This window comes from Littorina saxatilis, linkage group LG3 (assembly GCF_037325665.1).
Source record: "Littorina saxatilis isolate snail1 linkage group LG3, US_GU_Lsax_2.0, whole genome shotgun sequence".
Lineage (NCBI taxonomy): Eukaryota > Metazoa > Mollusca > Gastropoda > Littorinimorpha > Littorinidae > Littorina > Littorina saxatilis.
Window position 1 is genome coordinate 55,592,843 of NC_090247.1, and position 26,484 is coordinate 55,619,326.

The window sequence follows — 26,484 nt, forward strand, 5'->3', positions numbered from 1 at the left end:
AACGCCAAACATGTGTACGGTAATTCCATTCAGAACTTTTATCATTCTCTCAAAAGTAAAACGACATCATTCATCCAAGATTTTACACCAAATCCTTTGGAACTCAAAGCAAAGCATATCATTGAACCGTGAATGACATTTAGACCAATATTGTCCCTTTTTTTTATTTTTATTTTTACAGTTAGAACAATATTATCCACATTTTTGACATCTGAACATTATCTTTCACTCCTGATATTTTTTCATATACTTCAACTGAACGCAGTAATTAATTGACAAGATAAGAAAAACACTTTAACAAGCTTTTTAGATCAGTACAATATACAAACGTTTCACTCATTCTGTCAAAGTCAAATGTCTCAACATTCTGTCCTCTCTCTCTCTCCTCTGCAATTTTTTTCTCCAAATAGTCTGCATCATCGTGAAACTCAGAAAAAAAAGTCGCAGAATAGACTGACTGATGATATATTTCATATTCAGTCAACACAAATTGCTATAAATAAAACTATATACAAATCAAAAACAAACGCAAAAAGACCACAAGAGATGAAATTGGAGAGTGATACAGTTTCATAGCATGGGTACAGTGTTACCCACTAATGATCACATCATCTCATCTCACTCATCATCATAACTGACACACTTTAACTGCGATCAGGTCTAAAAAGGCAAGGGAAAGTAACACCCTGTGTTTGATGTGTCTGAAAATACCTCCGTGCGGAGGGGTTTTGCAGCGCAGTGAAGATAAAGAGGGAAATTTTTCTCGGCTCGCGCGGCAGCAAGCAGGATGTCTCTAGACTGGTAATGGCAGATCACCTTCAATAACACATGGCGCAGCGTCTGAACACTAATTCGCTCACTTCACAAGTCGGTATAACTGGGGGTGAAAGCAAGCAACCGTGAAGTTCAGCACAAATATGGCTTTTCGTATGATCTTCAGCTCAGAAAGTTGATGAACATGTCATCCAATTTCTACCAAGAAGGGCTATTTCGGGCTGAAGTCAGACATCAGACACTTATAATGCTATACTAAGTGAAGTTAAGAGTTGGCCAAGGAGAGCAGGTCAAGCAAAGGAAAGGCAACACAAGGTGGAATTAAGAATGCTGATACTACAACGCTGCAATAGACAATGTGGCAACCTAAACCACACTAAGACCAGAAAACAAATCTGACTGCTAACATTCAAAACATTCAAAACTCAAGAAAGATTAGTTATTGGAAGGTAACTTTCATCATGAGTAAGACATAAAGTGAACGTTTTGTTTTGTCAACGATTAAACGTTCCATGAACAACCATTCTTGGTTGGGGTTTTTTTTATTACAAAAAGACTAGGCACTAGCTTATTAGTGCAAATAAAACAAGATTATGAAAATAGGTGGGTGGTGGTGGAGGCATGATCAATTTCTAACATTAAACACAATATCCAACTCTAACCACATAAACGTAGAACGGTCAAACCTGCCCTGGCGACCACCTCTCATTTACGACCAAATGCACATTATTGATTAATACCACCCCAAAGAATTCCTGACAGAGGTTTTTTCTTTCTATATTAATATTTGCAAAAACAACCACTTTTGTCCGTCTGTTGGGTGGTCGTCAAAGACTGAGGTTGACTGTATATCTTAACGCGGTACAGTAATACCTGCGATGTGAGGACACCTCCCATGAAAGACCACCTTATGTTGTCCCTCTGTCAATGATCTCTACCAAATGATACCTGTCATGACAGGCCACCTGCACTGTAGACACTTTGGGCTAGTTCTTTCTTTCTTTATTTGGTGTTTAACGTCGTTTTCAACCGTTCAAGGTTATATCGCGACGGGGAAAGGGGGGAGATGGGATAGAGCCACTTGTTAATTGTTTCTTGTTCACAAAAGCACTAATCAAACAAGAAGAGCAAACGCTCGATCGAGTCACTTTCGCAGTTCTGAATATTATATGAGGCATCAGATGGACAGGAAGAAATTGCTATTCACAACACAATACAGATGTAAATAATTTGATGTAAAGAATAATCCTATAAAGTTTGAATCAAATCCGATGAATAGTTTCAGAGATATGATATTTCAATTTTTTTCCTTCAAGACATACCTGTGACCTTGAAAAAGGTCAAAGGTCACCAAAGCAGACGTCAAAGTGTAGAGGTCACTGGGAGTCACGTTCACATAAAATTTGAGCCCGGTCACTTTTATAGTTTCCGAGAAAAGCCCAACGTTAAGTTGTGTGTACGTGTTGCCGAACAGAAAAGGCTAGTTATCTCCCTTGTTTTTCTGATAACGTTCGTAAAAGGCTACAGATGTAAATACTTTGATGTAAAGAATAATCCTACAAAGTTTCAATCACATCCGATGAACTTTGTCAAAGATATAAAATGTCTAATTTTTCCTTTGACGCTGACCTGTGACCTTGAAAAAGGTCAAAGGTCAACGAAACCATCGTTAAAGTGTAGAGGTCATTGGAGGTCACGACTAAACAAAATATGAGCCGGATCGCTTTGATAGTTTCCGAGAAAAGTCCAACGTTAAGGTGGTGTCTACGGCCGGCCGGCCGGACGGCCGGCCGGCCGGCCGGCCGGACAGCCGGCCGGCCGGACAGACTAACACTGACCGATTACATAGAGTCACTTTTTCTCAAGTGACTCAAAAATTGCTCCAGGGGCTTGCAACGTAGTACAATATATGACCTTTCTGGGAGAATGCAAGTTTCCAGTACAAAGGACTTAACATTTCTTACATACTGCTTGACTAAAATCTTTACAAACATTGACTATATTCTATACAAGAAACACTTAACAAGGGTAAAAGGAGAAACAGAATCCGTTAGTCGGCTCTTACGACATGCTGGGGAGCATCGGGTAAATTCTTCCCCCTAACCCGCGGGGGTATCACATAAACATCTGCATCACATGAACCACACATACACTGAATGAAACATGGCTGTGCAGAAGACCAGTGATGATAGAAACAGAACCACAGATAAGAAACACATTGGAAAACTGCTGCACTTTGACCGGTTTGGTTTGAACCATATTAAGAGATAAAGCAACCTGAATTTCCCCCAAGGAAAATTCCCCATCAAAACTTTGTGATAAGAAAAATAAATTTCATCTATGAAGTTGCTGCCTTAATTGCTTTTAATTTGACGAGTTATCAAATAAAAAAAGAATGAACTGGATGTACATGAATGTCACTTTTTAAACACTCATAAAGGTAGAAACGCTTCAGAGTACATGTAGTTATTCCATATTTGTCAGCAACACCAATGACAGGTAACCTACGATTACAGAAATACACACAAAAACTGGATATATATGTATTTTTCTTTTTAAACACAAGTTATGTTGCACCTTCCTGAGAAAACATTAACTTTTGACTCCCCACCCCCCAAATGTAGTGCATTATCGCTCGCACCACACCCCAGTTTACACTGCCTACACTTTGTGTTTGTCCAATGCCAAGCTCCAGAGATGTTGCTGGGATAAAGTTTCTTTGGCAAATTTGCCCAATGATCATACAAGTTTTGGCAATTTTACCCAACTGTTAAAATAATTGAAATGACGACAAAGTTTTGTTGCAATTTGAAAGAAGTTTCAATGTTTTGCCGACCCCTAATGACAAACGACACGCTTGACGCTCACAGGGTCTCCTCGAGACTAAACCACGATGAAACTGTTCCATATCCACTTTGCTTTGTTTGTTTCTTACTGCAGACCAATGTCAATGTGCCATCCAACATCAGTACTTATTGAAGCAACAATGAACATTGAACAAAGTAGATAACAGGGGGCAAAGTTATTAAGATACGATGTAAAATAAAAACGTTTTGATTTGGTCCAGATCAGCACTTCCGTGCAACTTAAAGCTATAACAGGGTCCCCACAAACAAAATTCCATGACTTTTCCATGAGCCCCAATAACATTTTCCATGACTAGATCCACAGGTCGCCATTTCCGAACACGCAAACTTTTTACGTTTGACACTGGCTTGCTTTGCACTGAATTTGAGTCAGTTTCTACGCAGTGTCTCTTCGACAAGCAAGTCAAGCATTTGCTACGCAGTCAGATTATCGGTAATGTTTGCTGGTCCTGTCATTTCACTAAACTGGACCAGCCACTGTTTGTATCCATCTGCACTTTCGTAAATTCCGTTTCGTAACCGTCACTGTGACTTGACGAATTGTCATTTTTTCACCGCGATACACAGTTCATTGCGAAGATCTTCCTTGGTAATTCCGCATACTTTTTGTTGTCAAGAAACAACTCGAAAGAAAGTTTCAAACTCATCATCCTCCATCTTGCTTGTCGAAGCGCTAAAGTACTTTATCGATGCAAAAACAAAAGCAGAAAACTTCGACGAAACCGACTCAAATGCAGCGCAGACGACACGACGAGATAACGGAAGGAAGTGAGCCTCGCTTTGGCTCAAGTGCCATTAAAAATACCGTTATTCTCGTATGCAAATACGAACGAGAAGTTGGTCATACGAACAAGCCTTGTGCTGGCGACGCAAATCGCTGCTGGCTGGCAAAGGGAGGGGGGGGGGGGGGGAAGGGGGAATGGCTGGGCGACGAAAATAGCCGCTGGCGTGCTAAAGGTTAATTTTTTTTTCTTTCTTATTTTTGTTAAATTCCATGACTTTCCATGACTTGAATTGAAATTCCACGACTTTCCAGGCCTGGAAAATTAAAAATCAAATTCCATGACTTTCCAGGTTTTCCATGACCTGTACGAACCCTGTATAAGCAATGTACAGTCAGTAGAATTTAGAGAGCCGGAGTGACATAGCGGTTCGAGTGCTTGCCTCTCACGCTGCCGGTCGGGGATCGACCCTGGCAATAACAAATATCCCATTTTTCTGAGAACTCGCCATTCCATCCAGTTGGAAAAGGGTACAGGCACTATTCAGGGCCGGGGAAGATGATGGAAGCGAGGGAGAGGAATGGGCACCGCCCTCATAAGCTGTCGCTAGAAAAGTTGAGATCTCCAATATCTCGCTTCCCTACAACCTGACATGATTATGGGAATACATGTACCCTTAACCTGTTCGCTGCCAGCAAATATTTGTATACAAAGCATTACCTGTGTTTACCCGATTGACAATTTCTTTCTTTCTTTATTTGGTGTTTAGCGTCGTTTTCAACCACGAAAGTTATATCGCGACAGGGAAAGGGGGGAGATGGGATAGAGCCACTTGTCAATTGTTTCTTGTTCACAAAAGCACTAATCAAAAATTTGCTCCAGGGGCTTGCAACGTAGTACAATATATGACCTTTCTGGGAGAATGCAAGTTTCCAGTACAAAGGACTTAACATTTCTTACATACTGCTTGACTAAAATCTTTACAAACATTGACTATATTCTATACAAGAAACACTTAACAAGGGTAAAAGGAGAAACAGAATCCGTTAGTCGGCTCTTACGACATGCTGGGGAGCATCGGGTAAATTCTTTCCCCTAACCCGCGGGGGGTCATGTACCCTTAACCTGTTCGCTGCCAGCAAATATTTGTATACAAAGCATTACCTGTGTTTACCCGATTGACAATTTAAAGTGTGCCCTTGATTTACATATGAACACACCACACATATTGTTTGTTATCTGGGTTTTTTCTTCTGTTTTTTTGTAATGGTTTGTTGCACATGTAAGCAAGTTACCCACCCTGGAGGGGTGCACACCACTAGTGTTACTGAGAAGTCAGACTCAAAAAGGGAGATTTTCCACTTTCAAAGGCACATGTACATTCCTTCTCGTGTAAGCGATCATGCGCACAACCATATCTGTCCTTGCCTTTACAATTACTTACGACATAACAATTTGTTATATGAAGTCTTATATCGCGCGCGTATCTCCAGACTCGGACTCAAGGCGCAGGGATCTATTTATGCCGTGTGAGATGGAATTTTTTACACAATACATCACGCATTCACATCGACCAGTAGATCGCAGCCATTTCGGCGCATATCCTACTTTTCACGGCCTATTATTCCAAGTCACACGGGTATTTTGGTGGACATTTTTTATATGCCTATACAATTTTGCCAGGAAAGACCCTTTTGTCAATCGTGGGATCTTTAACGTGCACACTCCAATGTAGTGTACACGAAGGGACCTCGGTTTTTCGTCTCATTCGAAAGACTAGCACTTGAACCCACCACCTAGGTTAGGAAAGAGGGGAGAAAATTGCTAACGCCCTGACCCAGGGTCGAACTCGCACCTCTCGCCTCTGAGCGCAAGTGCGTTACCACTCGGCCACCCAGTGCGTTACCACTCGGCCACCCAGTGCGTTATCACTCGGCCACCCAGTGCGTTACCACTCGGCCACCCAGGCAACAATCCTTCCACTTGGACACGTAACAAAAGTTAACAGCCCGACTGCTTTCTGCGGATACTGCCTGCTGACCCGATGGGAGCAGGTCGTAATTTTCATGCTCAAGACAGGACAAAACTGCCTGAAACATCACCTGTACGTATAACCCTGCAGCGGCCAAACTGAGCAGCGCCCGTACAGGACTGGCAACCAGACAACAGAACATCTGATCTGCTGCAGTCCTGTCCGTTGTACTATATGCCGACATGGGAACCCCTGTTTTGCACTTGGAGTATTTTCAAACAAACGTGGAATATTTTCTGAAAAATGAACGTACTCCACACAGCATTTTGAACATCCATGATTTAGATAAGAAGCATTTTTGTGTGAGTGTTCGAAGAACAAAACGTTAAAAAAAGTTAGCTTGTTGTACTCGATAAGTTGTATTTATTTCATTGTATGAGATATTGTTAATTGTTATTTATTTGAATAAAATTGTTTGAAAAAAAAAATGCTTTGCACGCGTCCGTCACACCGTTAACTAAGTTTCCCAATACATTTTAAAAAAAATGCTTCTTTCAATGTTTACTGAACAAACTGTAATCATGTGTCAAAATACTGGATCGGCTTCGGGATGCGCTTGTGAAGAAAAGTAGTTTAGGAATGTTTCTCATCGTATTTGTTTTCCTCTGACCGTACTGATCGTATTCTGGACAATCAAGCGTACACAATATGGCGAAATCGTACGGGTTCCCAGGTCTGTAGATGGCTGAAAACTCTACAACAGTCTGGAGGTCTTGCATCGCACTGCCACCTTCAATGCAAAAAGAAAGGAAGGTAGTTGGGAAAGTGTGGGGTTGCGGTGTGTAGGGGGGGTGAGGCATGTGGAGGAGCGTAGAAAAACTGACATTTTGTATGCTGGTATACCTCATAACAATAGTGTTTCCCCAGGTTTATGAACCCATAAAGTCTTGTCAAGCCTGCTATTGTGCTAAAATACTACCAGAGAATACCTCTTTTTTTTTTGTTTTTTTGTTTATTTGTTGTTTAACGTCCAGCCGACTACGCAGAGCCATATCAGGACGAGGAAGGGGGGGATGAAGGGGGCCACTTGTCAAGCGATTCCTGTTTACAAATGCACTAACCCATTACTTGTGTCCCAGCAGGCTTTAGTAAAACTAAATTAATACCTACTGGAAGATTACCAGTTTCCAGTATGTTAAAATAGGCTTAACCTATCTACTGCTGGACTTACATCAGAACACTAACAGATTAAACTATACATGAATCGCGAGACAAGCGGCAAGAGAAGAGATTTTTGGAAAAAATACAGGTGAATGAGCAAGAAGGCAGAAAAAAGAAAAGAATTCATGAAGAAAAAGAGAGCATGACAGGAAAGAGGAACCAAAAATCTACCTAACAGCAAACTAGAAAGCTCCTGCGGTTCCAAAACAGGAGGGGCCTTTAATTTCATAACCGCAGTGCCCCACTGCGGGACCTCTTTTTTTTTGCAAATTTTATTTTATTTACAAAACTACAAAAGTACAATGAGCTTCATGAACAGATATTGCCAGGTTATAGTTTCTTCAGCAAATCTGCCCAGATGAAAATAAAGGTTTGGGCAATTTTACCCCCTTGTGAACAGAATTGAAATGACGGCAAAGTTAATAAGGCGATTTGATGTTTCAACGTTTTGCGGACTGCTGATGACAAACGACATGCTTGGTGCTCATAGGCACTTCTTGATTCCAGTATCACACAGGCAAGTACTGCTGGTTTATTTCAACTTTAGTACAAGACCAACTCCGTAAGAGAGTCGGGGTGGCACAGTGGTTAGAGCGCTTGCCTCTCACGCTGGAGGTTACCCGGGGCGAACACAACTACCCGATTTTTCCGAGCGCTCTCCAGTCCACCCAGCTGGAAATGGGTACCTGACCCTATTCAGGGCCGGGGAAAGCAAAGGCAGCGAGGGAGAGGAGATGGGCACCGCCCTCATGAAGCTGGCCCTAGATAAGTTGAGATCTCTAACATCTCTCTCCCCTACGACAAGATATGGTTATGCCTTTACCTTTTACCAACCAAATTATATTATTGTCAGATTGTGAAGGCTCCTTGACTTGAATTTTTCTCTTCAATGATAATATCTGTAGAAAAGTATCACATATTTACTTATCTTCAAATGAATATAATCTTGGCACAGGTGGTCATGTCATACAATCATATCTGTGCAATTCAGTTAATGGTTGACACAAACATATGTGACAGTTTCTTATGATTTCATTGTTATCAGTTTAAGTACATAATATGGTTCTTTCTTTCTTTATTTGGTGTTTAACGTCGTTTTCAACCACGAAGGTTATATCGCGACGGGGAAAGTGGGAGATGTGATAGAGCCACTTGTCAATTGTTTCTTGATCACAAAAGCACTAATCAAAAATTTGCTCCAGGGGCTTGCAACGTAGTACAATATATTACCTTACTGGGAGAATGCAAGTTTCCAGTACAAAGGACTTAAAATTTCTTACATACTGCTTGACTAAAATCTTTACAAAAATTGACTATATTCTATACAAAAAACACTTAACAAGGGTAAAAGGAGAAACAGAATCCGTTAGTCGCCTCTTACGACATGCTGGGGAGCATCGGGTAAATTCTTCCCCCTAACCCGCGGGGGGCACATAATATGGTTACCAACATGTCTCATTGTAGAACAAAAGCATGTCGCGTAAAGCAATGCCAAGACATTTAGTCAATATGTTCGCCTAAGACGTGAAACTGAACACACTAGCTTGTTTTTCACAGAGGCTATCAAGTCCTAGGCTTGCCAAAACACTTCGGCTTTGACCGAGACAGCGTGGCGTCTTGGTCAACTGAGAAACTAACAATGAACTTAATTTGAAGAAATCATATTTTCTTTATTTATAAGCACATTTTCAATTTAAACACAACACATGTATTACATTGTTGAATTCGGGAAAATAATGAAGAATACAAAACAACCATTCTTTAATTTGTGACTGCAATTTCTCTTCTTCTTCTTCTTCGTTTATGGGCTGAAACTCCCAAGTTCACTCATGTTTTTGAACAAGTGTATTTTTACGAGTATGACCATTTTTACCCTGCCATTCAGGTTGCAAATTCACTGCAATTTCAATTTCAATCAGAATTTTAATCAACAAATTTTGTAAAATAATGTTTAATCTTCCGAGCTGAAATGTAATTCAATAGTCCGAACCCGGTCATCGATTGTTTGACCAAAAAAGTCTATCAATTTGTTTGAAAAATGCGGTTGCTACAGGGAGACCTCAACTGTTTTTGCTTCCCAGTTTTCTGTAAATTGCTCTACATACACGCACACACATAAATACAATGTACTTCACCCTTACCGCCTCCCTCTCAATCCCCAGCCTGCCGGAAAGCATTTAGTCAAATACTAACCAAAATGTAAAAGGGGGTTTCCGAATAAGTTCATAGACGCCAGATATCAACAAGAGCTAATCATCTTTCTTTCTTTCTTTCTTTATTTGGTGTTGAACGTCGTTTTCAAAGAGCTAATCATAAAACTGCTGCGTTTACCATACTTTTGATGAATGAATGCATCGACTAAAACTGATTTGACAAATGTGTTAACACATTTTAGGTCCTCTCTTCGAACCGACAAGAAAACTCTGGGAAAAAATGTTGACTTCTCTGTCTGTAACAAGAATATATCTTACTTTACTGACATAACTTTCAGTATAATTTAATATCATCCAGTTATTGTTTGAACATTAAGTTTGACGTAAGCCTACCAAGTGGAGACAAAATGCATTTTATGTTGCTCATGCACTCTTATTATCCCCACACCTACCTGCAAGCAATCTCTAATCTAAAACAAATCTTACTTTTTAGTATCCACACATTTCCCATTCCTATTTTTCTTTTTTACCATCATCACTTAATTCGTTAACGCAAACTTTAACGAAAATCTTGCTTTTGTAGTTAGGTTATCAACATTCACACTTAACCGTCATTGCTCCAGTTTCATCTGCCCTTTTGTACACTCAGTTCTCTCAGCTTCAGAGACGTTCAGTTGTTTCAGACCAAACTCTACACCGCAAGGGACATGAGGCAACCACTTGTGTACTAAACCCTTGCTCACTACTGGCAGGTTCAGAAACAGTGTTGTGGAACACATTTCGTTAACCCCAAATGTTGGTGACAGATGTCTATTTGCACACACGCTGTTCAGATTTCTTCTCCAAGATAACCGCTACTGCTAACGGGGTTCCGTTTTGACTTTTGGGGGACGGAAGCCTTTGGAGCTCTTGCCTCCTTTTTTAAACTTCCTCCAGCTGTCCACCCTCTTTGTCCGAGTTTCCTGTACACAAAGAGACAACACCTTTGTTAACATCAGCCTTCTCTCTTCCTGCTGGTAAAATGAATGCATTTGTAAGCATTTGCAATCTTTCATCTTGTTGGTAAAATAACACATATATTTGTAAACATTCTCAAAGCAACGAAGTGACTGTGGTAAGATGAACAGAGTTAAAAAAAACAAAGGAATACTGTACTCACCGATACAAGAACGAGACAAGATGGTACGAATTTTCGCTTATGGAAGCTTCATCAGGAAAAACAAGAACACAAAAGACAACAAAAAGCAGACGCAACACGGAACGAACAAGGTTTTGAAAGAAAATGGAGGGGGAACACGCAAAAAAGGGAAGGAACTCTAGGAACGAAAATGAATGAAAGGGGAGAGAAGTGGTTGGATGATGTCATGGGCACAGGCATACTAGACTAAAAGTGATACACATTCATAAACAGGGGGGTGGGGTGGGGGGGGGAGGAGAGGAAAAAAAAAAAAAAAAGGGGGATGGGGGTAAACGCATGCACACACACACACACACACACACACACACACACACACACACAACCAAACACATGAACACACACATAAACACACACACACACACATTCACACACAAACACACACGTACCGTAAATCCACAGTATGTTTGGGGAATACATGTAGATCACATTTTCGCATTCAAACCGTCAGGTGTGGATGTGCCCAGGGATAATATGAAATCGGACTCTACTTGTTTTCTGTCTGTGGAGGTGCTGTACATGTGCCAGACACCTTTCACACGTGCATCCAGGGAGGTGTGGTTGCTGCTGTTGAAATGTTGGGCAACAGACCTACAGCAAACATCTGGCAGATATTCGGCATCGCCGCTGTAGGTCTGTTGCCCAACATTTCAACAGCAGCAACCACACCTCCCTGGATGCACGTGTGAAAGGTGTCTGGCAAATGTACAGCACCTCCACAGACAGAAAACAAGTAGAGTCCGATTTCATATTATCCCTGGGCACATCCACACCTGACGGTTTGAATACGAAAATGTGATCTACATGTATTCCCCAAACATACTGTGGATTTACGGTGTGTGTGTGTGTGTGTGTGTGTTTGTGTGTGAATGTGTGTGTGTGTGTTTATGTGTGTGTTCATGTGTTTGGTTGTGTGTGTTCATGTGTTTGGTTGTGTGTGTTCATGTGTTTGGTTGTGTGTGTGTGCGTTCGTTTCCCCCCCCCCCCCCTTTTTTTTTCTCTCTCCCTCCCCCCCCCCCCCCCCCTGTGTTTGTGTGTTAATGTGTGTGTTCATGTGTTTATGTGTGTGTTCATGTGTTTGGTTGTGTGTGTTCATGTGTTTGGTTGTGTGTGCTCATGTGTTTGGTTGTGTGTGTGTGTGCATTTCGTTTCCCCCCCATCCCCCCCCCCTTTTTTTTTCCTCTCCCCCCCCCCCCCCCCCCCCCCCCCCTGTTTATGAATGTGTATCACTTTTAGTTTAGTATGCCTGTGCCCATGACATCATCCAACCACTTCTCTCCCCTTTCAGTCATTTTCATTCCTAGAGATCCTTCCCTTTTTTGCGTGTTTCCTCTCCATTTTCTTTCAAACCTTGTTTGTTCCGTGTTGCGTCTGCTTTTTGTTGTCTTTTGTGTTCTTGTTTTTCCTGATGAAGCTTCCATAAGCAAAAATTCGTACCATCTTGTCTCGTTCTTGTATCGGTGAGTACAGTATTCCTTTGTTTATTTTAACTTTGTAAACATTCCCAACTTCTCTTCCTGCTGGTAAAAGGAATGCATTTGTAAATATTCCTATCTCTCTTCTTGTTGGTAAAATGAACACATTTGTAAACAATAAAACATACTTTCATACATCTCTTCCTGCTAGTAAAACAGACACATTTGTAAACATAAATTTGCAATCTCTTGTTTTCCCCAAGTCTCCCTACGCATCATTCTCTCACCCTTTGCCAACAGGTTGAGGCCTTTAGTGGAGTAAAAGTGTACATGTACCGACTCAGCATTAAAAACTTTAGTAGTTGCGACATGCACTTCTTACTCTTAGCACATGCTTTAGAGAAAAGAAGACAGAGACAGGGAAAGAATGACCACTATAAATGCACAGCACAAACATCAAATATGCTGTTGAAATGAAAGTTAAATGATTTTAATTGATTGTCTGCAGGGCTCCCCAAACTGTGCGTCTCTGATTCCTATGCGCACTAGAAGCCGAAAAAAAACGTACTGGAAATCCATGGAAAGGGTCCTGCGACACACTAAACTTGAATAGCGTGGGTCTCACGACACACTGACTAAATTTGCGTAAGCCATTATCATGCGTACCGTCGGTACTGCTGTCACTAATCCTCTGCTAGGTTCCACACAGAATGAATAATATAGTAAACTTGACTGAATTCCAAAGACGAGAACATTTTCTGTCAGATCTGTACCCACGTGAATTTACAAAGTAAACCAACCGGTGTGACAAATAATGCCTCTGTGAAGGTCTCACAGACCTTCCAAAGATCCTCCTGGTTGTAAACGAAATTAAAGTTACCCTAAGGGGTCCTTTGACCCCTTAAAGATTATAATTGGGGGTCCCGGGACCCTCTAGGTAAAGCATCTGTGGGGAGCCCAGGGACGAGGAGCACGAAGGGAAAGTGGGTGCCACCCAAACAGGGGAGAACAAACCGCGGGGTCTGATTCGTCAAAATCACAACAAATCTCAATTTCAACCAATCCAACACCGCGGCTAACTCCCACCCAATTGGTAATTTTCTCATGTACCCCGGCCCTGATCTGCATGGTATGTCCATTTTCATGGAGAAAAATGAGATTCAAAAGTGTATTTATTGAAACAAACCCCTTAGAACTGAATGATTGATATGAATAAGGCAAAAGGGAAACAAAACAAAATGTGCTTCGCAAAGCAACCTGGAGTGAATGGATTCCACAATTTATCAAGCTTTTGTCACTGCCTTCAAATATTTTTTTTTCTTCAGATAAATGATAAATAAGTGCAGCTCTCTAATTGCAATCACAAAAGCAATCACTCACTCACTCCACACACACAAGGAAAGACAGAGGGGGGGGGGGGGGGGGGGGGGCAAGAACAGACAAACAAAACCACAGACACAAAACCACATTCCTCTCCCTATAAGTATAACTATAATTATAAAGAACCAGCAGGATTGTAACTCAAGGGAGGGAACTCCTACCTCATAGTTCTTTTTCCACACTTTTTCCATCTCTTGTCGTTCAGCCTCCTGTTCTTCTTCCTCCGCTTTTCTCTTCCTGAAAACAGCAATTGCAGTATAAGTGTCATTCACACAAATGATTGTATACAGTCAACCCTGTCTATAATGACTATGCAAGGGTCGGTGTAACGATGTCATCTTGGCCCCGTCGTCATATTACCCCCTCGATATATACTCGAGACTGAAATGTTGTTTCCTGGTAAAATCAAAGAAGTGAAATTATTTAAGGACGAAAAGCATGTCAGTTTCTTTCATGTGAAAAAAATTGGTCGTGAAATTTAAAAGATTTCACCCCAAAAATCAATTTCTTCAAAAAAGTGTACCGAGTGGTTACGTCCCTTGAATGAGAAGGGAAACATTTTAGGATGAATCAAATTTCTAAGTTAAATACAAAAAATTAGTTGGACAAATTTGGCCCCATGAATGTAAGGTACCCAAAGTCGCTCATCAGTGCAATCGAAGGGTGTTTTTTTGTTCAGTGTGGAGTTTATACAAGATCAACAAGGACGAGAATCGTAATATGACGGTGGGACCAAGATGTCATCGCCACACCGGATTGTAAGTGGTACCCCCCCCCCCCCCCCCCTTTTAAGACCCTCCTTTCTGATTTTCAGTTCATAGCCTCTGTAAATGTACCTCCAGTTTTCAATCAATCAATATGAGGCTTATATCGCGTATATTCCGTGGGTACAGTTCTAAGCGCAGGGATTTATTTTTATTTTTTATTTTTTTTATTCTATGCAATTTATATTGCCCGCATACTTAAGGCGCAGGGATTTATTTATGCCGTGTGAGATGGAATTTTTTTTACACAATACATCACGCATTCACATCGGCCAGCAGATCGCAGCCATTTCGGCGCATATCCTACTTTTCACGGCCTATTATTCCAAGTCACACGGGTATTTTGGTGGACATTTTTATCTATGCCTATACAATTTTGCCAGGAAAGACCCCTTTGTCCATCGTGGGATCTTTAACGTGCACACCCCAATGTAGTGTACACGAAGGGACCTCGGTTTTTCGTCTCATCTGAAAGACTAGCACTTGAACCCACCACCTAGGTTAGGAAAGGGGGGAGAAAATTGCTAACGCCCTGACCCAGGGTCGAACTCGCAACCTCTCGCTCCCGAGTGCAAGCGCGTTACCACTCGGCCACCCAGTCCGTTTTAAGACTCCTCTCTTTTAAGACCCGATTTTCTTAGATGTTTGAAGGTCTTAAACGGGGGGTTCCACTGTAGACAGGTGATCGCTATGATTGTCTTGAGTTTTACGGGGCAGGTGGTCGCTTTCTAGGCGTGGTCGCAAGGGCAAGTTCAACTGTTCTGTTCAACATAATCCAAACTTTCACCCTCTGTTACCCAGAACAATAATCTTGTGTATCACACTTCTTCCCCCAAGCAGACATAAGATCTTGAAATTAATTCTGATCACCTGCAGGATCATGTTGGTTTTGTACAACCATTACTTTTTCAAAAACGTGAAAGGGAAGACGGACTAAGAGTTGAGTTGATGTAACATCAACACAATGTTCAAGTTATGGTTGCAGTAGGATAGAGGATGAGAACCATTTGGAAAAAATAAAAAAAGTCAGAAAAAAACCTCTGAAGGAATGAAAAAAAGACTTTTATTCAATGCACACATGACATGTGCCGGAAATCTATCACTTCAATATGTGATGTTCGGAAATAACTCTTTTGGGTTATTCTTGGTTCTGGACTAGTTGCTGACTCTTGGAAAGACGTAGGCAAACAAACCCACGTGACAGTGAACTGATGACATCTTAGTAAAAAGAGCTCTGATCTGTCTTTTCTGCACAGTCTGCTATCATTTGTGTATGTTCAGATGATCTAGTGAAATATGATAACGATCTAGTGAAATATGATAAAGATATTTCACCATATTATTGCTGCTGCAGTCAAATTAAATTTGCAAATAAGTTTGTGCTAGTCATCATCAAAGTGTTGCCTTATACAGACCTGCTTACCTCCAAAGCTTGACAAGAGTAATGGTCAAGTAAAAAATAGTAATCTGATGATCAAAATAGTAATTCAGTGGTTACAAACGTAAACATTAGCAACACAAACCTAATTTGAAGCACATTTCAAAATCGTAGTTTGGACTCAAATGGAGTATTTTCCCAAAAAATCCTACAAAACATAGTAATAAATTACTCCAAAATAGTATGGGTAAACACGTCTGCTTATACTTATAGTCCAAATGGTATCGAGCACCACTAGCTAATGTTTACAGCGATTAGACCTGCCATAAAGTTTATTCGAAGTCCACTGTTCCTGACAGCTACTTTTTCTGGATATTACCTCCCTTGCACAATGCATTTCCAAGCCAGAGTAACTTCCTTGATGGCCACTTTCACATCAACTATAAGTGAGACTGAGAGCATCTTATAATACGACGAAACCCCTGGTTTAGAACCACCCGAGATCTGAAGAAAAAAAAAGTCTTCCCTCCACTAGGTCACATACCAATAGTCAACTCCATGACTGCTTGCAATGGTGAGTTGGAATTTTGACAAATGCATTAAACAGTTTGAACTGTGCACAGAAAGTAGCCATGTATGTGACCGTGCAGAGGGATGGCCATACCCCATGTAAAAGCCAGGCCAGGCTGTTTTCAAGAGCCTTTGATTCCAAAAGGATGATATAGCGGGGACATAGCTCAGTTGGTAGCGCGCTGGATTTGTATTCAGTTGGCCGCTGTCAGCGTGAGTTCGATCCCAGGTTCGGCGGAAATTTATTTCAGAGTCAACTTTGTGTGCAGACTCTCTTCGGTGTCCGAACTCCCCCCCCCCGTGTACACTACATTGGGTGTGCACGTTAAAGATCCCACGATTGACAAAAGGGTCTTTCCTGGCAAAATTGCATAGGCACAGTTAATAATTGTCTACCTATACCCGTGTGACTTGGAATAATAGGCCGTGAAAGGTAAATATGCGCCGAAATGGCTGCAATTACTGGCCGTATAAAATTTCATCTCACACGGCATCACTGCAGAGCGCCTAGAACTGTACCCACGGAATATGCGCGATATAAGCGTCATTGATTGATTGATTGAAAAGGATGATTACAACAGCTTGATGTTACCTGCCATGCAGCATGAACTGCTGAAGAGACGATAAACAATAATAACCAACCTGTCATGCATGTCTCTGGTTTCCCTTTCTTGTCGGAGTCGCTCCAGGTCAGCAAACAGTTTACACGTCTGGACGTACACTGCATGCTTGTACTGCAAAACAGAGAGTGAAAAATGTAAATGCAGCCCTGAAAGTCCAAGAAATGGTGTACTCGCCTTTGGCTAGTGATTCTGAAAATGTACTAGCCAGAGAGCAAACTTTACTGGCCAAATCAACAATTTGTTTCAGCAACTTGACTCGCATTTGGCGAGTAGATGAACATTTCTACTTGCCAGTTACATGTTTCTACTCGCCATGGCAAGTAAAATATTTGCCATTCTCAGGCCTGCAATGTATGCAACTCAGAGTGGCATGCACATACCAAACTTCATGTTTGCAGCAGCTACAAAAGCTGATGATTGAAATTGAACTCCCACCAAGACTGGTGCCCAGTGCCAGTTTATAACTCAGAATCTTCAAAATGAATCTGTTGTCTTGAAGATGATGAAGGCCTGAAGCAATTCTGAGTGACATTGTGTAAAACACTCCTATTCCATATAAAAGCTTGTGTTAATGAAATTGACACCTAATCCTCTTCACTCACTTCGCATAGGAAAACCAGGCAAAATGGAAAACTTTTGACTTTTTACTTGTTGCAATGATATGAAACATCAGACTTGGACAAATATTTTACAAGAATTGATCTAACTGTAATAGTTTTTTCACAGTGCTGTTTTGAAAATATGTACATGTTATGATGAAGTTGGATGATCAATAAAGCGATTTAGCACTAATCTGAAGATTGATAATTTTATCCCTTCGGACCTATTTCCATTGTAGCCGAAAATAGCTTGCTGCGTCTTTAGCCGAGTTTTCCCATGCAGGCTCACATATATTGCCAGGGAAGATGTGCTAGCAGCTGTATTGTTATTATGTAATTAGTCAATAGACCAGGTAAGCATAAAAGTATTTGGAACCAATCAACACTGGAAACAGATGTTTTACCTTGTCTGTATCATCTTCTGGAATGTCTTGAGGTTTTCCTTCCTTTTTCAGTTGTTTCTTCTTCTGTTTGATCTGCACAGAATGAAAATACAGCAAACAAATATTAACTCACCAATCTGCACACCCTCTACTTACACCGACAAACAGGCAAACAAAAAACAGGCAGACAGATGCATGTGGTCAGACAAAAATACAGAAACGATTGTAAGTATCTTTGAGACCTGACCTTGCTTTTTCAAGCCCCGTAAATTTCATCTGTTACATAGCTCCAGATATCTCACGTACTGTTTGAATTTAGAAATGATTTTAATGTCAGATGCACCTCCGACTGATACATGGCCAGGGGGCATCGGTTGGTAGAGCACTGGACTTAGGATCCTCAGTTCATTGGTTTGAATCCATGCCCAAACAGACACAGGTCAACTTTATGTGCTACCTCAGAGACAGTATCCATGTCCTACCCCTATGTCATTGCTGTGGCACCTCGGTCACTCTGCCAGAAGTGCAGGTGGCTGATTACATGAAAACACACACACACACACACACACACACACACACACACACACACACACACCTAGATAGCTCCATTCCTGTTGCTGCTAGCTGTCCACAAGCAGGCATGGGAATTGAAAAAAGTAAAAAAGGCTGAGAATGTGTCAATAATATCAAAGTCGACGGCGCGAAGCGCCTAGCCTTACTAGGGGAGTACGGGGGAATGCCCCCCCGCGGAAATTTTTCTCTCTAAAGAACCCAAATTGTGCAATTTGGTGTCATCTGAGCTCCAAGTTTGCCATTAAATTCAGTTTTCAGAACTATTTTTGCCTCCCCCATTTATTTTTTCGGCAGACAATTTTGCTTTTTCGGAGGAACAAAAAAACTTTTAGTTTTAGGCAGAAATTTGACTTTCGGCGAACAATTCCCATGCCTGCACAAGGTCGAAGCGACACGAATATTCAATGGGACAGTGTAATAATCAAAAACACTCAAAACAAAGATCTGATTAGGCCTAAAAAAAAAATAGGTGTGGTTACGGTAACCTGACCTACCCTATTTTTAGGGGCCGACCCTATAACTTTTTATTACATTTGTAAAAAAAAACAAAAAACAAAAACAACGAGTGCAGAAAACGCAATGAAAGCGAAATCGCCCGAGTCGCACACTTATTTCCCTGTCAAGTAGGTTTAATTTGTACACATTAGAAAAAAAAAGTAAAAAAAAAAAGAAAAAGTGATTGCCTACCTTCCTACCCTATTTTTTTTGGCTATGTTACCGTAACCACACCTATTTTTTTTTTGGCCTAAGCATAGGGAAGTAAGCGCTCAAAATACATACGTCATGTGTAATAGACTAAGTGAGTAAATTGTTTTGTACGCCTTGTTGACAACTGGGAAAAAAATGTGTCAAATAGACAATTTTTTTTTAAAAATCACAAAATTACATATTTGTAACGTAATTTTGTCAATAACAACGTTCGAACAACTTACCTTTCTTGTTTTTTGGAGAGTAGGTGAGAGGTATGTGGAACCAGAGAACAACAAGCATTAAAACACACAAGCAACTCTCATCCTCATCCTCAAAACTAAGTCAAACGTCACTCGGTACACAAACGTACCATCTCGTCGGTGCGTGACCGCGCCTCCTCCACAATTTCAGCGCACCGTCTAAAGCCCTCCTCATTCTCCAGTGTTTTGTACGCCTTGTTGACGGCTGGGAAAAAAATGTGTCAAATAGACGAATTTTAAAAATAACTCGGGTTTGCATGGGTTGGTGCTTTTGAACAGACGATTTTCAGAAATAACTTTGTCGGGTTTGTATGGGTTATGAAAGAGTGAATACCCTTGATTTTTACTCAGACAAACATTGGAGGGGCCAATCACTAGCGGGGTGTGTGTTGGAAACATGTGGATAGGAGCACGTGTGACTTTATTTGTCAGATGAAAAAGCAAGGGTATTCACTCTTTCATAACCCATACAAACTCGACAAAGTTATTTCTGAAATTGAAAATCATCTTTTCAAAAGCACCACCACTTTTACAAGCTGCAGGATCAACGTAATGTGTCAAATTCTCACTTGAATCTTCATTCACTGCTTCTTCCACTAAAGGGAATTTTTAAGTGTATAACATACTTGCTGCATCCCCCCCCCCCCCCCCCACACACACACACACCTTAAAATCACTGTTTTCCCACTGGAAATTCAACTTTGAAACAAGGAATACTTTTTGGTTGAGATTAAAACCAACCAAATAAACTTACAGAAAAAAATCCTCCAAGAGTTTGAAAATTCTGAAGCATTAAGATGTAATATCATTAAGTGGGGAGTACCGTCTATACAACAAACAAAAAGTATGTTAATTTATCTTACATACAGACCTGTTTACCCCCCAAACTTGAGAAGAGTAATGGTCAAGTTAAAATTAGTAATCTGATCGCCGACATAGTAACCCAGTGGTTACAAATGCCAACATAGCAACACAAACCTAATTTGAAGCACATTTGAAAAAATCGTTGTCTGGACTGAAATGGAGTATTTTCCCCCAAATCCTAAAAAATAGTAATAAATTACTCCAAAATAGTAAGGGTAAACAGGTCTGAACATACCTTCAAAAGCTTTTTGTGATCTGTCATTATCATCTGGGTTTTTGTCAGGATGCACCAATATGGACATCTGCAAAACAAAGCATCAAAATGACACATATTATGTTAGATTATAGACACAGACGTATGCAAAATCAACAGCACAAAGAGCTTACTCACAAAAAACAAAACCAAAAAAGCTCCAGAATACTCCTAACAGGTTACAAGGCTAGAGCTACGTTGATGTATAAGAACACTACAACATTTTTTCAATCAGTGCCAATCAAATTACCTTAAACACGATCATTTAATCTTAGAGACGTATGTGAGACTGTGCCAAAAGGTGACGTTTTCATGTCAGTATGTCCCAAATGACATCACCAGTACATTTTTCATTCTATCTAATCTGTTTTCGTTCTATTTTTTCTAATAACATGCGTTAACAATTGATTGCCAACTGGAATGGAAGAGCACAAAAAGTGTAACTTGATATGTAGTTTCTCTAGAGGGAAAAACATCTTCCACTTTCATGTCAGTGTGTCCCATGCAACATACATTTGCCAAACAGCTATGTGCAAGTAGATTATTTGTTAGTGGTATAGAAAATACTGATCAACAATTAAAGTCAGTTTTCACATTCATTTTCTACCTATTTCTTATTTGTTTATTCTGTTGGCAATGGTGAAATGTCAGCAATCGTGTGTCATTCGGGACAGTAGACATGACACCTGACCTTTTGGCACAGTCTCATGTACCCCTTTAACAAGTCGTATTGATCAAACAAGATCTTTAAAAGGCTTAATTCATTCTTGCTGACAATTCAAAAATGCAATAAAAAAAAATTTTAAATCACAAAAGTAGCAAACTGTACTGCATTCTAACAGACAACGATAAACAACTTTCCACCAGCAGTTGCCAATACCAGTTACCTCCCTTGTCTAAACTAAAAACAGCAAATTGAACCATATCACTTTTCAGCCTTTTTGAAAAGATTATTTTGAGAAAGAACACACAGTCTTACATGACTGAAAGCTAGCACTGTGCTACCTGCATTATGAGGCCTCTCTGATGAGAGGATACCTACGTGTAAAGGACATTTTCAGTCGTCCCTTTGCCAGTGTTGTTCCCATACTTGGAGGACAATAGGTCACTTGGACCTGGATTAAAAACATGCACGGGTCCAACTAACCTGGGTTTGTCCGCCAAGAAGGAAAATTGATGGCCCCAAAACCACCTACATGTCAAAACTATCGGACGGTCGACTGATAAGAGGTCCGACCAATGCGTCAGACAAGAAAAGCATGCGTCAGAGACCGAAGACGGAGGCCGGAGAACACGACTGCTTTGGTTCTTATCTTGACCATAATATACCTGACAATAACATTAAAGGCCAACTGCACTGTAGGAACATTTCTAACTCATACCAAAGGTGTCCTTCATAACTGGCACCGACAGGCGCAGTGGTAAGACGTCGGCCTCCTAATCGGGAGGTCGTGAGTTCGAATCCCAATCGCTGCTGCCTGGTGGGTTAAGAGTGGAGATTTTTCCGATCTTCCAGGTCAATTTATGTGCAGACCTGCTAGTGACTTAACCCCCTTCGTGTGCACACGCAAGCACAAGACCAAGTGCGCACGGAAAAGATCCTGTAATCCATGTCGGAGTTCGGTGGGTTATGGAAACACAAAAATACCCATGCCTACTCAATGAAAGCGGAGTGAAACTGACTATGCTCTAAGAGAATAGTTTGGGGAACCCAAACGGGCAAACGAGCTCACACGTAACAAGAACATTCTGGAACGCTGAAGAAGAAGAAGAATAACTGGCACCACTGTGCGCTGGGTGACAAAGAACCACTCACCTGCCGGTACTTTTTCTTAACATCATTAATCGGTGTGTCGGGATCAATGCGTAAAACCTGCAACAAAAACCAGTAAAGTTACAGTATACAAACTTCTCAAACAAACATACGGTATATGTCCGATGTCCGACACCTAACGACATCCCTGTGGCCAGATATTTGCTTAATAAAGAACACTTTTCCTGCTTCAGTGTTTGCGTTCTTAAAGGCACAGTATTGAGTAAGCCTCCCATAAACCATCACAGATACTGTCAGGCTTTTACACACAGGACAAACACCCTTCCATTTGAACGCTCACCAAACAGGAACATCCTAGGTGCCCTACGTAAAGAGCGAGCAATTTTTAAAGAATTAATTTTGCAGATTGTCTCGGACACTTTTTGGACCCATCCTGAACTCAGGTCAAAAATGAGTTACTTCCCTTCGGGTCTCATTCTAAACTGGCGATAGCCGTGGACCGAAGAATGTTTTTGGACCGTGGTGCGTTTTTGCGCAAGACCTAACTTTTAAAATTTAAATAATAAATTGACAGCTTGTTACAAACATTCTTCAATCATAAAAGAATTCTTTTTTCATCAAGACAAGATCAGTACAATTCGAAATTGTGAAAGTTTAAAAAAAGAAAAGCCCGGAAGCAGGGTCACGCAAGGGTCAAGCAGGGTCACGCAAGGGTCGTAGCAGACGACGGTTTATGCATATCGCCAGTTCCTCTCAACAGTCAAAAGCCATCGCTAGAGTTCTTGTGAACCACAGCCGTTTGTTTCGTGCATAAAAACGTGCTATTGCAGATAAGCTCACATCGAGTCGCATTCAAATTACCAACTGACGACTACATTGTGGAAAAGGGAAACTGGATCACACGGGTTCACGATGGCTCAGGGGTAAGATCAACCACGCAAAAATAAATTCTTTGAAAATTGTTCGCTCTTTACGGAGGGCACCTAGGCTGTTCTCAAGCGGTGAGTGTTTAAATGAAAGGGTGTTTGTACTGTGTGTAAAAGCCTGACCGTATCTGTGATGGTTTACGGGAGGCTTACTGTGCCTTTAACTATATTAACACACGTTTTAGTATTTCTGAAAAGTGGGGTGTTTGCCAAATGACGAACCTGTCCATAAAGACCACCTGTATAAAGAGACCATTTTAGCTCACTCCCTTGGGTGGTCTCTTTAGACAGGTTCGACTATACGAGTACTGGGTGCAACTGGAATCTTTCACTGCATGTGCACAGCTTATAAATGGCATATTTTTACATGAAAACACAGCATGAGTCAACACTAGTTACTTTTTCTGCAGAGTGAACACTTTTTGCCTCATACTATAGGTCATACATTAGTATCACTTCTGCCCTTTTAGCCCACTAAGCATACTGATCAGTTGGTTGGTTATTGCAGGGCTAACACACACAAAAAGTCGAAAACCTGAAAGGCCAGGGTCCACGGCGGCACCCTCCAGAAGCTGAGGCTTTTTTTATTATCTAGTAGGGACAAAGAACAAAGTTTTACTTTAACTTCCAGAAACCCGATTTTCCAATTTTAAAAGTTTTCAAAAACCGGCTTTCTGGCGAGAACCGGAAAGGTGTTAGCCCTGTTAATAGTGTTATTGTTTCTTAACGTCCCAACAACTGATAATATATATAGCTATCAGGGACCAATGCAAGTTTGTTTTCTTTCTCAGTCTACAGCATGCGGAACACAGACTGATTTCTGACAGAGCTTAGAAGTGAGCTGCTTCAAAAACTATTAAGTTCTGAATCAAAAAACAAGAAAGGTCAGTTGTTGGAAGTGGAACGTTGTTATTGACAAAATTACGATTGACAAAATTTTTTGATTCAGAATTTTAGCAGTCTCTTTGTTTTTTTGGATTTTTTTAATTCTTTATTAAGTTCTGAACACTGGTATTTTATTTGATCTTTTGTAAGGAGTGCATTTAAACCTGAAAACTTGAATCTGACCCATTAAATAGTCTGAGAAGGAAAATGCTTGAATATAAAGATTAGCAATGCTTTGGCGTTGAAGATAGCTGTTTCAGCTATAAAAAAAAAGTCACATTTCATCCCAAACAGAAAGGTCAATTATATTTACATCAAAGGGATTAAGGTTGAAATATGTAGCCCCTGGACGAGTCAACCGGTCGATCTGTTGTTTACTGGTCAGCTCTGAGTCACGCACTTCTATTGCTTTCACCTGCAACACAGAGATGTAAATTGTAATTCATGAATCACACAAATGCACATGAGCACTAAATGACACAACAACACAAGACAAGAACAGCAGTTGCTCATACGAAAAACTTTAAAAATGTTCAAGCAAAATAATATTTCTTCATTTTTTTTTTACCCGCACTTGACCACTGTGACGTTGAAATGGTATCTGGGGGTCATTGATCAAACCATTGACGTCTGTGAAGTTTAGAATCAAAGCTTTAAGCTTCAAAAACGCCATAAAAATAAAACGGCCCCTGAGTCGTGATCTTGAAATTCCATTTGGGTCAACCAACCTTGTCTGATGTCTGAAGTTCATCCTTTCATGTAAGTCTGTCAATTTTCCAGCTTCAAAAAGGTCTCACAAAAATGATAATGTGCAATTTTTGTGTTATCTGAATTTGACCTCCCTTTAACAGGTCTGGGAATTGGAAGAGGGTCAACCAAACTTTGGTCACATTCTAAGGTAATCAAATAGGCCTACAAGTATACACGACCATAATGTTTTAAAGCTCTGGCTCCAATAACATGTGAGAAAATGATGTTGTTGTTTAATTGTTTTACCCAAACTTAACCCTGTGATGACTGAAAAGTGAACTTGGTGTGTGTGTGTGTGTGTTTCTGTCACCAAACTGTCAGTAATTAAGAACTTAAAAATAGAATGGTTTATCCGAGCAAGTTTTCCAACGCTAAATTTATCCAAGCAAGTTTTCTAACGCTAACAGCTAGGTGTCTAGACACTCTAGGCTACTTCATACACACCACTGGGACTGGGAGTGGGACTCTCGGGTTCTCAGTCTCACTATCAGTTAGTACTTGGACAGAATCATGAATGAAATCTCTGCACTTTCCGTTTTCACAGCTCACATGCAAAATGGACTGCTGTTTAGAATGTATCAAAATGGAACTAAATCTCATGAACATTGACTTGTGGTTGCAATGCAAGTGTCCCTCTTCTTCACTAACTTCAGTCAAAATGAAACAACTTTCGTAGATCATACGTCTGTGCTGGAGCAGTGACAAAAATGAGTAGTTAATCAACTATAGACTGCCTGCAGTTATCAAAATCTGTGATGTGTCCCAAGAGACCAAAGTTAGGTTTTATTGAGAACAATATCATCGGTTGAGAGACCTACTTTCGTGTTATTTCGGACAAAAACAAACATGTGCAGAGAGCTGCTGAATGCACAAACGACTCACTAAGCCAGTATCATTAGTCTCCCGCTACCACGCTGAGTCTAACGAACAACTCATACAAACCTCAGTATAAAATTCATTGAAATTGCCGTCATCTCCACTGGTGCCCGAACCGCTTGCTGCTTGAGTGTCTGTAGTTCCCTGGACAGGTTTTGCAATAGGAACGCTGCTGGCATTTTCAAGTCCTGCCGACGCCATTTTTTGTACCTTCGATGCCTTTCTCACATCTTTTACAGAAGAGCGTATTGGAGAATTACTTCCCTTGCACCATTGATACGCTGATTTGATCACCCGACTGAGTCCGTTTCAGTTGAGACAGTACTTCGTGCGGCTTCCCGGGACTGCAAGGCTACCGTCGTAACTTGACACTGTTACTTGAAGCTTGTAAATTATGAAATAAACCTAACATTCTTCTTTCTCAGATTGTGTAACTGTGTGCGTGTGTGATTGAGTGAGTGCGCCACGGTGTGTGTGTGTGTGTGTGTGTGTCACGTCAGTGTGCGGCGTCAGTGTGTGTGTGGTGTGTCAGTATGTGGTGTGTGACTGAGTGTCAGTCAGTCAGTGTGTGTGTGCGTGTATGGATATCTAGTTTCAAAACGGTACCTGTCCTCGAG

General features: G+C 40.8%; 1 protein-coding gene across 2 annotated transcripts; it reads right to left on the minus strand.

The window, feature by feature from the left end:
• Positions 1–18: 18 nt before the first annotated feature.
• Positions 19–26,078, minus strand: LOC138962715 (dnaJ homolog subfamily C member 8-like). 2 transcript variants are annotated; one of them, XR_011454583.1, is made up of 10 exons: positions 25,934–26,078; positions 24,555–24,656; positions 22,473–22,529; positions 20,639–20,705; positions 19,650–19,744; positions 18,038–18,109; positions 17,054–17,145; positions 13,861–13,936; positions 7,810–10,671; positions 19–7,324 (listed from the first exon to the last, which is right to left on the minus strand). XR_011454583.1 is itself a non-coding variant. In XM_070334644.1 (9 exons), the coding sequence occupies exons 1-9, from the start codon at positions 26,066–26,068 to the stop codon at positions 10,570–10,572; spliced, it is 798 nt and encodes a 265-aa protein (XP_070190745.1). In that variant the 5' UTR covers positions 26,069–26,078; the 3' UTR covers positions 19–10,569. The 2 variants fall into 2 exon arrangements, 1 of the variants encoding a protein (XP_070190745.1); XM_070334644.1 differs by having other exon boundaries at positions 19–10,671.
• Positions 26,079–26,484: the final 406 nt, after the last annotated feature.